Source organism: Canis lupus, chromosome 27 (genome assembly GCF_003254725.2).
Source record: "Canis lupus dingo isolate Sandy chromosome 27, ASM325472v2, whole genome shotgun sequence".
Taxonomy (NCBI): domain Eukaryota; kingdom Metazoa; phylum Chordata; class Mammalia; order Carnivora; family Canidae; genus Canis; species Canis lupus.
Window position 1 is genome coordinate 3,215,676 of NC_064269.1, and position 15,588 is coordinate 3,231,263.

Here is a 15,588-nt window from a genome sequence, read left to right on the forward strand (position 1 = left end):
CTAATTTAAATGAAGGAAACCTCTATAGTAGAAAAAGCATAGATTTTGTGGTCCAGAATCTAAAATAAGCCCATTTCCCTGACTTCAGGAAAATCATTTAACTTTGCTGAGTTTTGTTACCATACTATGAAAAAAGGTTGACAGTGGGGTTTATGACTCAGCAGGTCTCTGTAAAGAGAGTCTCCTTTCCTTCATTTGTACCTTAGGGTTCTTAAACCAAGAAAGAATAAAAACTAGCACAGACATGAAGTTAGTAAGACCATGCCCACTGGGCTTCTGGGTCAAGGGTAAGATGTTCTGGGCAAAGACTGAAAAATTCTACAAGTTAGTACTAACCACCAAGTTGCCAATAACCATGACCATCATGAAGACAATGAGGCACATGGCCTGGCCTGCCACCTCCATGCAGTCCCACATGGTCTCGATCCACTCCCCACACAACACTCGAAAGACAATGAGGAAGGAATGGAAAAAGTCATTCATGTGCCAGCGAGGGAGTTCACAGTCCTGGTTGATTTTGCAGACACATTCTTTGTAGCTTTTTCCAAAGAGTTGCATCCCCACCACAGCAAAGATGAAGACAATAATGGCCAGCACCAGGGTCAGGTTGCCCAAGGCACCCACTGAATTTCCAATAATCTTGATCAGCATGTTCAGGGTGGGCCAAGATTTGGCCAATTTGAAGACTCGGAGCTAAGGGGAAAAAAATCAAAACAAAAATCAAATGATACTCAATCCATTTTCTTACCATACAGCTAAAATACAAACATATAAAATTAGCGAGATCAAGCTAAATTTATTGAGCATTGTTGGGAAGTTCCCAGGACTTTTAACTATCTTAGATTAAAATGAGAGAATGTGAGGCATAGACAGGGAAAATGGATTAATTCCACAGTAAGTGAAAGACTTACATTAGGAACCAAGAATACTGCCTCTAGGCCCTTATATTAGTCCCTGGTTCAATCCACTTTTTATTTTTTAATTTTAATTTTTTAAAGTAGGTTCTATGCCCAGCACAAAGCCCAGTGGGAGGTTTGAACTCACAACCCTGAGATCGAGACCCGAACTGAGATCAATAGTTGGACACTTAACCAACTAGGCCACGCAGGCACCCCTCAATCCACTTTTTAAGAACCTATACATGAATATATCCTTTTGCTATTGATTTTCCCTTGACTTCTCAAGGAACATTATCAAGGAAAATGTGAGCTGTAGTGAAGCAAAAGATCAGGATCGTAAGGACAGTGAAAAATAAGTCATCTGTTTCCTTAAAAAAACATGCATTTAAAAATTCTAAGTATCTCTCCTTTTGCTTGCCAATAAATATTCAATAGCTGATAGGAAATGTTGGGATATGCTTGGAGTAATTTGGAGGAGAAGCACAATGCCTTAGCAGAAGCAGTTCCACATATATCAAACATCTTATGAAAAGGGCCTATAATGATATTAATTCAGAGGACAGAACTTCTGTTACCTGCAATCATGAAATTTCTATATTCTGTAATAAATGATTTACAAAGTCTTATCTAATATTGAGAATTATAATGTATAAAGCCCATGATGAAATGATAAAAATGAGATCATCTTCAGACGTCATAAGTTAATAACTAACACATGATATAAAAGGAATTCTGGTAGAATGGCAACAGCATGGATTGGAACATTCTTTTCCTGTTGAAAGTCTGAATCTTATCTGAGAGTTCAAGATTTACCAGGTGTTTCTCTGTGTGAATATCTGGATCATTTATATTTTTCCTTCTCTGATTGGCTTTTTAGTTATTAGGAATACTACTGCTAGGGCTTCTACCTCTTAGTCCTTCATCTCATCTTCCAGATAACAAGAATGATTTTTTTTTTTTTTAAAGGGAGTGTTTAATTTTTTTTTTAATTTTTATTTATTTATGATAGTCACAGAGAGAGAGAGAGGCGCAGAGACACAGGCAGAGGGAGAAGCAGGCTCCATGCACCGGGAGCCCGACATGGGATTCGATCCCGGGTCTCCAGGATCGCGCCCTGGGCCAAAGGCAGGCGCCAAACCGCTGCGCCACCCAGGGATCCCCAAGAATGATTTTCAAAAAGTCTACTATGGGCTAGATCCTAAGATCCAACCAAAGACTAGTAAGCAGAGGTTCAAGAAACTTGACAGATGTTACTTGTGACTTGGACTGAGCAAGACCTCTATTGTAGAAATAGTTCCATTCTATTCCAATTCTCTTTCAATATGCTGAATATTCTGATGAAAAAACCTAAAACCCTTTCAGTTACAAGTGCTTAGGTATTTTTCCCAATAGGGAGAGAAAAACCTAGGCCAGTTCTGATGCTCTGAGTGGATACCCTGGAAGTAACTCAGCTTCTCAAGGGACTTAAACAGGTCATTGCTTATGCTTATGTTTATGGGAAGCTATTTTGAGGATACCATTAACTATTCTTTCAGGGTCCCTGGGTGGCGCAGCGGTTTGGCGCCTGCCTTTGGCCCAGGGCACGATCCTGGAGACCCGGGATCGAATCCCACGTCGGGCACCCGGTGCATGGAGCCTGCTTCTCCCTCTGCCTATGTCTCTGCCTCTCTCTCTCTCTCTGTGTGACTATCATGAATAAAAAAAACAAAAAAACAAAAAAAAAACAACTATTCTTTCAAAGTCATTTTTAGTAATTTTAACATTAACTTCTTCAAATATATTACAAAATCTTTCTCAGCTAATGTTATGGGAAAAAGTCAATGTTCAAAAATTAATTTCATTATAATTTTTTAAAGTATTATTTTATTCCCATTTTCTGGGAGGGGTCACCATGATGGAAGAAATGAGAGACATCTTTGAACAAGGAGAAATTACTGCCATTTCAAGGACATGTCCAGATAAAGAAACAGATTTACTAGCAAATTCATTAGACCTCAGAATAACCCTTAGGAATCCTTCTTTTTCATCTTTTAGGTTAACTATTATTTTCTGAGGAACTTCCTAAAAACGACTTCTGTTTGCTGATTAATATTAAAAACGAACTTCTATATTAGGAACTTAGCAGAAAAATTGCCAAGATTTTACTATCTAATCACCAACAGGAATCATGAGAATATAGTTAGGGATTTTTTTAAATCATCAAATTAACTAATGCAAAACTTTTTTAGTAGCTGCAAGATAGGAAATGTAAAAAGAAATTGGAGAAATATGGAATACCAATCGGAAAGATCGCAGCACCGAAAGCCCCTCCACGTCTGCTAGACCCAGTTCCATTAAACTGAGGGAGACAATAAATCCGTCAAAAATGTTCCAACCTTCTTGGAAATAATAGTAGGGATCCATGGCTATGAGCTTCAGGAACATTTCCGCTGTGAAAATTCCAGTGAAAACCTAAAGAGGGGAAGGCAGGGGGTAAGGAAAAGAAATAATAGAAAGAGAATATCTTTATTATTATCTTTGAATACCACATGTCCAAGAAGCATCAACAGCTAGTCCGGTTAAATTGTACATCTGAAGACATCAGCACTTAGATGTCCCATGACTACTCCACATGAGGCAAGAGATTCTTGTTTTCCTTTTGAATCAAGTATTCAGTTCCAATATTCTCATCTTTGTTGCCAGAATTACCTAATTCACGTTGTTCAAGAGTACATTTAAAAAACTATTTTAAGCATAGGAAGACCACACAGTGGCTCCTTCTAAAGGGTCAGCAGTCACTTTGAATGTTTATGTTTGGGATGTTTGCCTAGAAAAACAACCTACTCATTGAATTATATTTTAAAAATATAGCATTATTCCTGATTTGATATTACGTGCCTTATCAAAGCTTGACATATGCTTCAGAGTTTCTCATTTTAAATTGTAAAACCAACAAACAGAACACTCCTAGAAGCATGCAAATACAGGAAAAAAAAGTATAGTTTCATCATTTTGCATACAACCATCATTTTTATGTACTTTCTGTTTTTTTTTCAAATGCACATATCTTTTGACAGTTGTGAAATCATAGAGTACACAGTATCTTGGGTCTTATTTTTTACTTATATAACTCAGTCCACGTTGCTATATAGTCTTCTTAATTCCCATTTATATCACTTATATAAAATTCTACTGAGTATGTCCTCCAAGAATTTTCTTTCCTTTTTTCTAAGATTTTATTTAATTTAGAGAGAGAGTGCAGGGGGAGGGGCCAAGGGAGAGGAAGAAAGAATCCTTACTCCCCACTGAGCAAGAAGTCTGACAAGATGTGGGGCTTGATCCTAGGACCCTGAGATCATGACCTGAGCTGAAATCAAGAGCTGGCCACTTAACTGACTGAGCCATTTAGGCACCCGCTCAAAGAATTTGCTTATTGTTGGAGATGTTGGTGCTTCCTTTTGATTTTTTCAATATGATAATCAATGATGTAATAACTATTTTAAGGTTTGGACCTCATTGGCTATGCGAATGACTTCTTCCCTGTGTTACAGGACTCCCACTTTTCTACCTTTCAGAGCACCCTGTGTTTCTTAATGCCTTCTGTATCCCTCAGGATAACATAATGTGTAGTAAGAAAGTAAAATCCCACAAATGCCAGTTTCAACAAGACCAATACCTTCATTGTAGGCTAACCACACACCATCAGACTCTTATTGAATATTCTGATTTTAGAGGACTGATATGTAATAGGTTTTAAACTCATAATAAATCACTGCCTGCAACTACCTGGTTACCAAGTTTACAAAGGAAGGATTTTAAGAAAAACTTTGAAGATACGGTCTGAGGACAGAATTGGAAATAGTGAAAAATACTTAGACTACAGACACTGTTTTGAAACAGACTCAATGAATGTATAGCAATGACAAAACAGAATGGCATGATGGAAATGAAAATGGCTACATGGGCTGTAAGGTTTTGTGTCCATATACTTTTCCATGGCTCCCCATTTTTTTTCTAAACTGAAGATGCAGTATTCTAGAAGTGAAAGAAAATATTCTCTAGAGAGGTCCAGTTAAGCAAAATCAAAGTTCAGGGTACACACTAAGCATCTACAGATGGAACGTAGCTGTAAGTGAGGGCAGCTAATCAATTTCCCCACAGACATTTTACCCTCAGCATAAACCCATGGAAGGTTTCTCTATACAGAAATGTTAGTCTGCTTACTGCACACTAAGTAGAGACTGTCTACTTTTGGTTGCTGTCCCACTGTTTCTGGTGAACACACAGGAAATGCTCAGTAATAAGCCCTGGCTAACTGATCACAGAATATTTATACTGTGGGAACTCTGGTTCCTAAGATAAAATCAACAATGACACAGTTACTGTTGCCTTTCAATAGGATGAATGGCACCCAGATGCCTGACAGAAATGCCCATGACAGAGGTCAGCAACCATGTTATTTCAACATATAGTGATTGCCACCAGTTGGGGTTTGTTGGTATGAAAGAGTAACTTTTTTATAAATGGAAAAGAGCAGACGTAAGGCTATTCCTATGATGCCATTCTAATTTGCACTGTGGTATGCTTCTTGAGAAGGAGAAAAAAGGAGAATTATAAGCAGCATGTCAATCGACGATCGTACATAAATGTCACTCTTGTGAGTGTCCTCAAATATTCCCCTAGGAACTTATTCCTAGGCTCTAGGAATGGCAGTTCTCAAAGAAAGTGGGACTGGGGTGTCAGGGCCTGAGAAGCGTGGGAAGAGGGTCTCTAGGAAGGACACTGATATGGATGCTGGGGGTCTAGAACAGGGAGCCAGATCTTGAACAGGGTGAGGAGGATAATCACTTTGCAAGAGGTAACGGTGGCTTTTTTATCAAATAAATACACTAAAGATAGCAGCAACCAGGTGTCTTTTTGTCAGAGGAGTTACAACTATAGAAAGGAAGAAATCAGAATGAATCTGGTAATGTGGGACTAGAATAAACAGCCAGCCCCATGCTGAGAGGGTCCAGTCATGTACACTGATTGCTCCAACAGATCTTGACTTCTAAATATCATTTTTCACTACAACAACCAGGGCTCCTTGAGAAATGGCTGATCCAGGCCTGAGATGGGAAAAATATAAAATTAGCTTGGAATAGTCTGTAACATCAGAAAAAAAAAAAAAAGAAGTAATGAGGATATGTTGATAGGACACAGAAAATAGCTTGAAGGAAATCCCAGTGGCCAAATCAGGAATGTTTAAACATTTAAATAAATGATGACAATGGATTATAACCCACTAGATAAAACTGAAAGCCATGAGTCTACGTTGATATAAATAATCAAAAGTTAAATGAAGAACAGTAAATTTGGACCATTTCAAAACATCTTCACAAACACTAATTATAAATGGAAAAGAATAACTTTACAGGGGAGAAGCCTGGAGATACCTCCTTTGTCAACTGACCAAGTGACCATCACTACAATGGGACAAACGGAAACCGTGCCACGTGGTAGGTGCAAGGGAAGACAACCTTGCTTGTGTGATACTCCTGCCAAATGTGTAAGCTGAGTCTAATCATGAGGAAGGACCAAACAAACTGAAATTGAAGAAGTTCTACAAAATAACTGGCTTGGAGTCTTCCCAAGTGTCAGGGTCAAAAAACCAATGAAAGACTGAAAAAGTCCGCCAAACTGAAGAAGACTGAAGACACAGGACAACCAAATGCAACAGGAGACTGGAATAGTCTTTTTGTTACATGTTCTTTTGCTACGAAGAACATGACTGGGATTTCTGGAAGAACCCAAAGGGGCCTGAGAATGAAGGGGCTGTGAGGCGCACGGGAATTTCCTGAGTCTGATGGCTGTATTATGGTTCAGCAGGACAGTGTACGTGTTCGTAAAACACATGTGAAAGGCTGAGGGGCTGTGTCAGCAACTTACTCTCCAAAAGAATGCTTTAGACTGTACTTGAAACCTTTCTCTAAGATTGGGGTTGCTTAAAAACAACAACAACAACAACAACAACAAAACACAACAAAACACCTTATAAACTCACAGTTGTGTTCAAATGGTTGCAAAAAAGGGAAGAAAAGAATCCTTACGTTTATCTCCTGAATAAAACAAAAGCTGTAGAAGTTACATAGCCTCCCTGGACTTCCATTTCCTCCATGGAACACGGGGAGTGGATAGAATTATCTTTAAGGTTCTTCCTCTTACTAACGTTTTTCCTGTGGGGAGGGTGGGAGAGGCAGGAGGGACCTTTGCTTTACAGAAAACTGTTCTCTTCTGCCATCAGAAACTTCCACCTTTACCTATGGACAAACACAGCTCACTTCACTGTCTGAGGAAGGCCTCAGGGTTCCAACCGTGAGACAAGGTTGTATCTCATTTCACAAGCTGGTCAATCTCACTCTTTTCCATCTTCCTTTTCTCAGGTTCAAAGACTCTCTCTAGATGTCCAAACCTTTGGGAGCTCCTCTCTGCTTAGAATGGATGCCGCCTGATTCATGAGTCATTTAATAAAGCCAATTAGATTTTTAAAAAAATGTCCAAGCCTTTGGAAATTCTTTTACTGAATTATACTAATATAGTTCCTATGATTTGTAGAGTATATTTCGCTATTCTAAAAGCTTATCTATAGGTTCTCATTTTATCCTCCCAACCTCTGGTGACATGGTGTTATCCTCATTTTATAGATGCAAATATTTGTGGTCAGAAAGGAGTGGCATATGTAACATTAGTACATTCAAAACAGAACTCTTGATTTTATTATTATTGTTTTTAAAGATTTTATTTATTTACTCATGAGAGACACAGAGAGAGAGGCAGAGACACAGGCAGAGGGAGAAGCAGGCTCCATGCAGGGAGCCCAACGTGGGACTCAATCCTGGGACTCCAGGATATTCACTAAACTGCTGAGCTACCCGGGCTGCCCAGACCTCTTGATTTTAAACTCCAAACCTGTTCTTTCCTCAGTCATCCTATTTCCTCCACAGCTACTAAACTTCCAAATCTAGGTACCAGTCTTATTTCTTCCCCTTCACACTCACCTCCAAACTACTGGCCAAAGTATCCTGAACCATTCACTATTTTCCATCCCCACTAATTGCAGGTTTATAATTCTTTACAGTCCCTTGAAAACTCTTGCCCCCAGAGTGCTTTTTCATTTTAGAACTGTTTTGGTTGGGTTGCTTCAGAAAGTCCTTGAACATTAATTGCTGACCTTCCCTCTCTCCTCTTTCTTCATGATGATACTGAGCAAAGTCTTCTCAATGCTCATAACTCTAACACTTCTAATCTAGGTGTGACCTTAAGTCTCTACAGATTTTTTCAGAAAGGGAAAAATAATGTTATCTGCTGGCCTGGTCTAAGGGCAATTCTGCTGGTGGTAGGTGAAAAGGCCTCTCAAAATTCCTTTGAAATCAAGGACTGATTCTGTAAAAAGCAAGTAAAAGTAAAGACTTTGAGAAAAACAAAACATCACAGGGAAAATACTACCACCATCGGCAAAATTATCAAGTCATACTTTTCATTACTCAACTCTTGGCTAATAAAATAAGCTTGTATCTATATCATTTTGTTGATTGGTTCAAAATGCTGCTTGATGGCCAACCTCCTGGTCATACAGTAAGCCCACTGTTAAGTACCCCCTCAGAGTCAGCAGATTTCCTGGACAGCCTATGAGGATGTCCTGTTTCAAGACGCCCATATCTCATCAGGTTGGGCATGAGGGCTTACATCGAAGCGGTGAGCCTGAAGTATGTCACTAACTCACTAACTCAGACATGGGGAGTGGAAAGATTATAGAATTATCTTGGATGTGTACAAGGGAATGTGACAAGCTGCAAGGACTAACCAGATAAAGCATCTCCTTTGCCACACGTGTTTTCATAATCAGAACTCAAAATATTATAACACTTTAATAGTATATTAGGACTTAATGTAAAAACTCTGTGTGTGAGAGAGATATGTGTATGTATGCATGTGTGTGTGTATGTGTGTGTAGAGAGAGGGAAACAGAGAATACCAGGCAGAGATCATATTCAAAAGGTAATGAACCATCAGATTTAACTTGCTTGGGACACCTGGGTGGCTCAGCAGTTGAGTGTCTGCCTTTGGCTCAGGTGGTGATCCCGGAGTCCTGGGATGGAGTCCCACATCAGGCTCCCTGCAGGGGGCCTGCTTCTCCCTCTGTCTGTATCTCTCCCTCTCTCTGTCTCTTATGAATAAATAAATAAAATCTTAAAAAAAAAGGATTTAACTTGCTCATGGTGAAACTCCTATGGAATAATGAAGCCCAGATGACGTAGAGGATTCTTTTCAACTAAATTTTCTTACCTATCAAAATTCAATCAACTCCTGATCTTTGGACTAAGAAATAAAACAGATAAAATCCCCAAATGACAACTATTTGACTTCAGAATATACTGTGTCATCTATTAAAAAAAAAAACCCCTCATTCTTATCTTCTAAATAATATAATAAATTAAATATATGGTTTAAGCTAATGTTAAAGTAAATTTGGCACAGATCAACTAACGGTAGAAACTGGATGAGAGCCCAGAAGTCGGATAGGAGGGGGAAACCAGCCTAGAATTAAAAGTTTCCTATAGATAGGCCCCATATGGGTAAATAATATATCACGGTACAGGCAAATTTATAGTTATGTTTAATGCACTAAAAGAGCTCCCCTATTTTGTGGTAGTTGTTACTGAAGGTGAAAGGGGAAGTGATGTGCTGGAGTAATGCAGGAATCAATGTGAGAAACAGAATGAGGAAAAAAAAGTCCCGAAGTCCTTGGCTCAGGTTGCTGAAAGCAACCCACTGCACCAGGCCTCCCATTCTGTCACCATGGTTGGTTTTCTGCCAATAGCTCCTAAATGACGTCTTCAAAGTTCTGCAGAAAGAGGAAACAGCCAAGGGATCACAACAGTGAGCAGAAGTGGCTGGGGCTGTGCCATATGTGGAAGCATTTGTCTTCCAATTAACTATTACTTTCTTTTCAACTAAACTCCAGCTTCCAGTATCAGAAAAAAAGATGTCCTACAGGCAAAACATGTTCAGATCATAAAATCAGGAGAGAGTGCTCCATCTTACCAGATTTCCTACAGCCAAGACGTGTTCAAATTGTGGTGTCATGGGATGGTGCTCCATGGCCATAAACAGGGTATTCAGGACAATGCAGATGGTGATGGCCAAGTCCACAAAAGGGTCCATAACGATCAAGTTCACGATCTCTTTCAGTTTTATCCAGTACGGGTGACACTCCCAGATGAGGAAAGTATTGGCAAATTTATACCAGCATGGCGGGCACTTTCTCTGTGACTCTTCCAGCTCTGTGTCGAGTAAAGACAAAGGTAGCCCTCAATCACAGTGAGACAACAAAGGGGGTCTCTCCTACTCCTTGCTGGGTCCTTATCGCTGCTATTCACCATGAGAAGAAAGGTGGTTTGAGTACTGACTGTTCTGTGTAGTTCCCCCCACCCCACCCCACTCCATTTTCTTTCCCATGAAGGGAAAGAGGAGGCATGAGCAATACCAGGTCATTTCCCTATTAACAACCATCTGGTTATAACCTAGACTTTGATCTGTTTTGGGAGCGCAGCATAACGGTTAGGAGCTTGGCCTCTGAGGTCTGACTCCCTGGTCCAACCGGCTTCAACACTCACAACTGTGTGATTTCAGGCAAGTTACAGATTCCTCTATACTTCTGTCACCTTATCTGAAATCACACTTACTTTACAGGCTGTGGGAATAAATGAGTCCTATAATCCTCATCCACCAATTAAGGAATAAGCGAGTTGGTAAATGTAAAGTGGCCAGCGCAGTGCATGGCACAAGGCAAGTCCTCAATAAATGGCACGTTTTATGTTACGCATTATATCACTAAATTATTATCAGAGAAGCATTTAGAAGCGCAGACTCTAAAGCCAGACATACCTGGGTGCGGTACCAGCTCAGACAGTGCTAAGTGGGGGAACCTGAGTACATTATTTCAATCTGCCGAGAGAATTAAATGAGCTAAGATAGGTATAAAGCACCTCAGAACACCCTGGCCTGGGCAGCCCAGGTAGCTCAGCGGTTTAGCACCACCTTCAGCCCAGGGCGTGATCCTGGAGACCTGGGATCGAGTCCCACATCGGGCTCCCTGCATGGAGCCTGCTTCTCCCTCTACCTGTGTCTCTGCCTCTCTCTCTCTCTCTCTCTGTGTCTCTTATGAATAAATAAATAAAATATTAAAAAAAAGAGAACACCTTGGCCTACAGTAAGTGCTCCAGAATCATTTGCTCTTATTATTATCTTTGCAGCAGAAGCAGCATGGGCAGCCAGGCCACCCTGTGCAGTGTGTGCAGTGCAAGTTAGCAAGTGCACAATTCACAACTGAGGTGGGTGCAAGAGTCCCAGTCTTCTCCCTTCCCCTACTCTTTCTCATTGCCCTTCTCCAATTTCATCCTCCCTCCCTCTTCCCTCCTTTGGTCTCTCTCTTTTAGAAACAGAGCTGGTTAGTTTCCAAGAAGATCTTATGTGATCTTCAATATGCAAAATAACTAAGTCACGAAGGGCTCTAGTTGCGGCAGGAAGAGAAGCCCAGTGTGACGGACTTCTTCCTTCCCTGAGGCACTTTCCCTAGGATCCTGGCATTCTGATGGACATAGACTATCATTAGACCAAGATGATCTCTAAGGTCGTTCACAAAACAAATATAAAAAGGACCATTAGACATTGAAGACGGAGAGCCATTCAGCTGGCAGCCACAACCGTCTAGGCATTAGGCTGTAGGTAACAAAGCCCTGCTCAAGTAGAGTATGAATTATAATAGCTTGGATTACAAAAGCCCAAGGACCTTGACCTTGGAAGATGTTCTTGTAAATGTAGCTTTGAGAACTGGTCAGCATGATAATCCTAGGCAAGGTCTTGGTTCCACCGAACTGGGTAGAGATGTATCTAGCCCACACCCCAACCCAATTCTGCTGAGAAAATCAAATCATTCAGGGAATGAAGAAAAGTTTCCCAACGTTTCACCAAGGAACAAGATGGCTGGCTTAAATGAGTCTTCTTTCCCTTTTTCCAACCAGCTGGATGGTGCCCATGGTGATGGCTTTATTTTAGATGGGGTGCTTTGATTGGGTTTTTGATTGGCTCCCTGGTTGCTAAGAAAATGGTTGCCTTGGTTTTTCAGATTTAAGGGCCACAGTAAGCGCCACGTGGGAGTCTGCGTGGGAAAGGAAGTCTGTGAAGAAAATTTGCTTTGGCTTCTTCCTCATAGAACTCCCTCCCTTCCCAAGGTAAATTTAGTTTTCTAACCAAAAAAAGAAAATGAAAAGGTTCTCTTATTTCCATAAATTCTTACAGTACATATTTGGAAATTTGGTTCCGTTCCTTTTTTTAATCTCCTCCCTTCTCCAAATGTCTGTTCATGGCACGTGGAGGTTAAAGCTGCGACTGTTCACGTCTCCGACAGTAGACACAATTGTGGTGCTATACGGTGCACTAGGCTCTCAGTCTCTGCCAGATACTGAAGAGGGGTTTCCCTACCCTATGGGGCAAGGAGAAGATTCCTACAGGGATACTAGGGATCTCATCCACATTTTCTCAGGTGAGATCTCAGGATGATCTTTTCCATTCCACAAACGGTAAGGCAATGTGGAGCTTGAGGAGCTAGAAAAGATCAATTAGGTGAATACAGAGGTTTACAAAGTGACTCACAACTTGGCAAACTTTCTCGGCCCCACATGCCTGAAACAGCTAAGAATTTGGTCTGGGAGAACAGGCTAACATACCCAAAGAAATATCCAAATGTTACAAAAAAAAAAAAAATCTAAATGTTTATGGAGTTCCCCTTGTTTTGCTCCTGAACATTCTTGGAGAGGTTACCATAGTGTCAACCTCAGGGGTGTTGGAAATGGTTTCCAGAGAGGGCCTCGCAATTGCACCAAGATGGTGGTGTCAGTAGACCGTGGGGTTTCTGAATGTAGGGCTTGTCTTGATTCAATTCAACAAATATGAAACACCTACAGTGTGCGAGGTCCTGGGAATACACTGGCATACAAGAGTCCCCACCTCACAGAGCTTGCAGCCACACCACGAAAGACAGATGGCAGTTAAGTTATCGTGCTGACTGATGCTCGGGGCTGGTCAGCTGAACACAAGAGTGACTCAACAAATCGCAGCTGCAACAGTTATGGCCAGTTGCCTCTATGAGGCAGTTGTTGAAACTGTTTTACCTGGGAACCAGTAATGCCAAGTACCATCACCACTTCTTCACCAACTCCCTCCCCTTCGCTCCTTGGAGAAGTGAGACTGTAGTACTCTCTGCCTACACCCTACCCCTAGTCCTCTGAAATATCCCCAAGCTGATGGCTCTGCTGACTGAATTCAGCTGAGTTTGCTGGATTCCAGGAGAGCATGTCTGCCACAGGATAGGGGGGACATACAGCAGGCAGGATTTTCTCATTATTTACATACACACTTCTAGAGTTCTACACTGTGCTTTCTCAGCAGGTAGGTAGAAACCTGCTTCTTTGGTTTGGTAATCCAATGATTAAAATAATGTCAGAGTTTCTTAACTGAAGGTCTGAGAAGCAGGAACAATTATTCATTCAATGCTGGCTTCTAACACTGTAGCAATCGTTAAATACAGCGGGACCAGCAGTTAAATAGGAATGGATCTTTCTTAATGTCCTTTAATTCCCTCTCACATTCAGCTCCAGCCATCCATTGTTCTTTGCTTACAGCAGTCCCATCTCACCAGCTTTAAACAAAGGGAATCAAATCCTAGGGGAAGGGAGAGGAGAACGTCTGGGCAGTGGAAGGCTATGTGAACATCAGGACTTAGAAAAGGGAGAAAGAACTGGAATGGCTTCCCACTCAGGAACACAACCATGACTGTCTCTCTTCCCTGAGCTACCCCTACATCTATTTTTTATTATGTGTGTGCTGGTGGGTGGAGGGTAGAGAATGAGTAAAGCAGAACAGGAAGAGAAGGAAGAGCATGGGGAGAAGAGGAAGAAATGGGAGAAGAAAAAGACCACTCCAGTGGTTTCCACCCAGCTCAGTAGAGGTATGGAAGCATCAAGGCATCCAAAAGGAAGCCCAAACTGCCAATGCTCCCTACTGTTCCAAGCAGGTGAGGGTCAGTCCAACAAACATTTCCAACACATTTACTTCTACTAGACTCTGTGCTGAGCCACTGTAGCAATCAATTAAGTAATTGTTGTAGTGCATCAATAGTTCTCCTGTTCTGATGTCTTTGCCAGTAATAAAATATGCCTGTTGGAGGTGGTTCATTCGTCTTTCTCGACTTCCACAGATATCCAGAGAAATCCTGTCCTTGTCTCCTCGTGAAGAATAAAAATCAGCCAAGGTTCTTAAGCTAGAGTTTCTTAGCTTGGAATTCTTATCCTCTGAAGTTATTTGCCTGTGATCTCAAAGTATAAACTACAAAGTTTAAAGATATTTTCTCAGATGACGATCTCAATGACAATTAAAGAAAAATAGGAATAAATGTTCCGGCAGCTGAAAATAGTTAACTCAATATTCTTTTCACTTGATGCATTCTCAAGATTAGTCTAGGTATAGTTTAACATCTTGCTTACATGCGGGAATGTGACAAGCCAGAGGAATTTCTTTCTGGGGGTTTTTCCCTTTATCAAAGACACCTCTGCTGAATGAACACAAATGAACACACACGAACACACACACACACACACATATTTTCTCTCTCTCCCTTTCTCTCAGAGTAGAAGCAGTATTGGGCTTAAATGACTCAAAAAATAATTCATTCCACGGACATCAGGATAATTTTGAATCTCCTTATCTCAGAGACTCTGGTTATTGTTGGGTTAGCCTGGAAGTCTGAAGTCTGAAGAAAAGTAATCTGAGGCCTCAAGAATATTCTGGATCTACAGTAGGACAGCTCAGCTAAACCAACATGAATCAAAAGAAGAAGATTCACAAGAATCAATCAGAATCTCATGAGAGAAAACCCAGTCACTGAATCTATCTTTAAAGAAAGCAAGATGAGCCTGGAGTATAGACCATAATTGGACAAAGAGCTTACACTTGCTGGGGGACTGTGGTGTCATGGAAAATCCTGATATTCCTCAGTGTGCAGCACTGTCGTGGAAGAGCCACTCAATACCAAGTTCAGGCACTGACAGCAACATTACTGCAGATACGCTATGATTCAACAGTGGCTGCTCTTTCCCTGTGATACAGAGTGCCGAAGTAAGAGGGGTTTCAGCTTACCTATTCACACATCAAATATATTTATGGATATGTGGGGGTGTTTGATGAGAGACAGAATTGGGTATAATAAAAATGCACAGTACATTAGTCCTTCAGGGAAAACCAAAAGGGTTGTAGTAGCTAAAAAGGAAAAGAGGAAGAAGGTATGTTTTGGGGCAGAGGGCACGAGGGGGATTCCATCATTTCATATCTTCACAGTTCTTCTGTCTATATCGTTTATGCTTCACATCACCCCACTGGCTCCTCAGGACCACTATGGTCTTCTTGAGATCTTCTAGCTCACTCTTGACTATCATTCCTTCATATTTCTTACCTATCTTTGTATGATGCTGGTAGCAGCTCTGAAATCCTTATTTGATTCTCTGCATGCAGATTTGGAATGCTGGATTCTTTTTGAAAAAATCAGGCCAATTGACAGGGATTATATTTATCATGCACACTACATATTGATATCTTGGCGGCTTTGACTGAAATC

General features: G+C 40.8%; 1 protein-coding gene across 5 annotated transcripts in view; it reads right to left on the minus strand.

The window, feature by feature from the left end:
- Nucleotides 1–15,588, minus strand: part of SCN8A (sodium voltage-gated channel alpha subunit 8) — a 178,051-nt gene that overhangs the window by 37,153 nt on the left and 125,310 nt on the right. For all 5 annotated transcript variants that reach the window (XM_049102407.1, XM_049102405.1, XM_049102406.1 and 2 more), the window contains exons 14-16: nucleotides 9,963–10,201; nucleotides 3,177–3,350; nucleotides 337–693 (exon numbers count right to left, since the gene is read on the minus strand). In XM_049102407.1, the coding sequence (XP_048958364.1) occupies nucleotides 337–693; nucleotides 3,177–3,350; nucleotides 9,963–10,201 (770 nt within the window). The remainder of the gene's footprint in view (nucleotides 1–336; nucleotides 694–3,176; nucleotides 3,351–9,962; nucleotides 10,202–15,588) is intronic.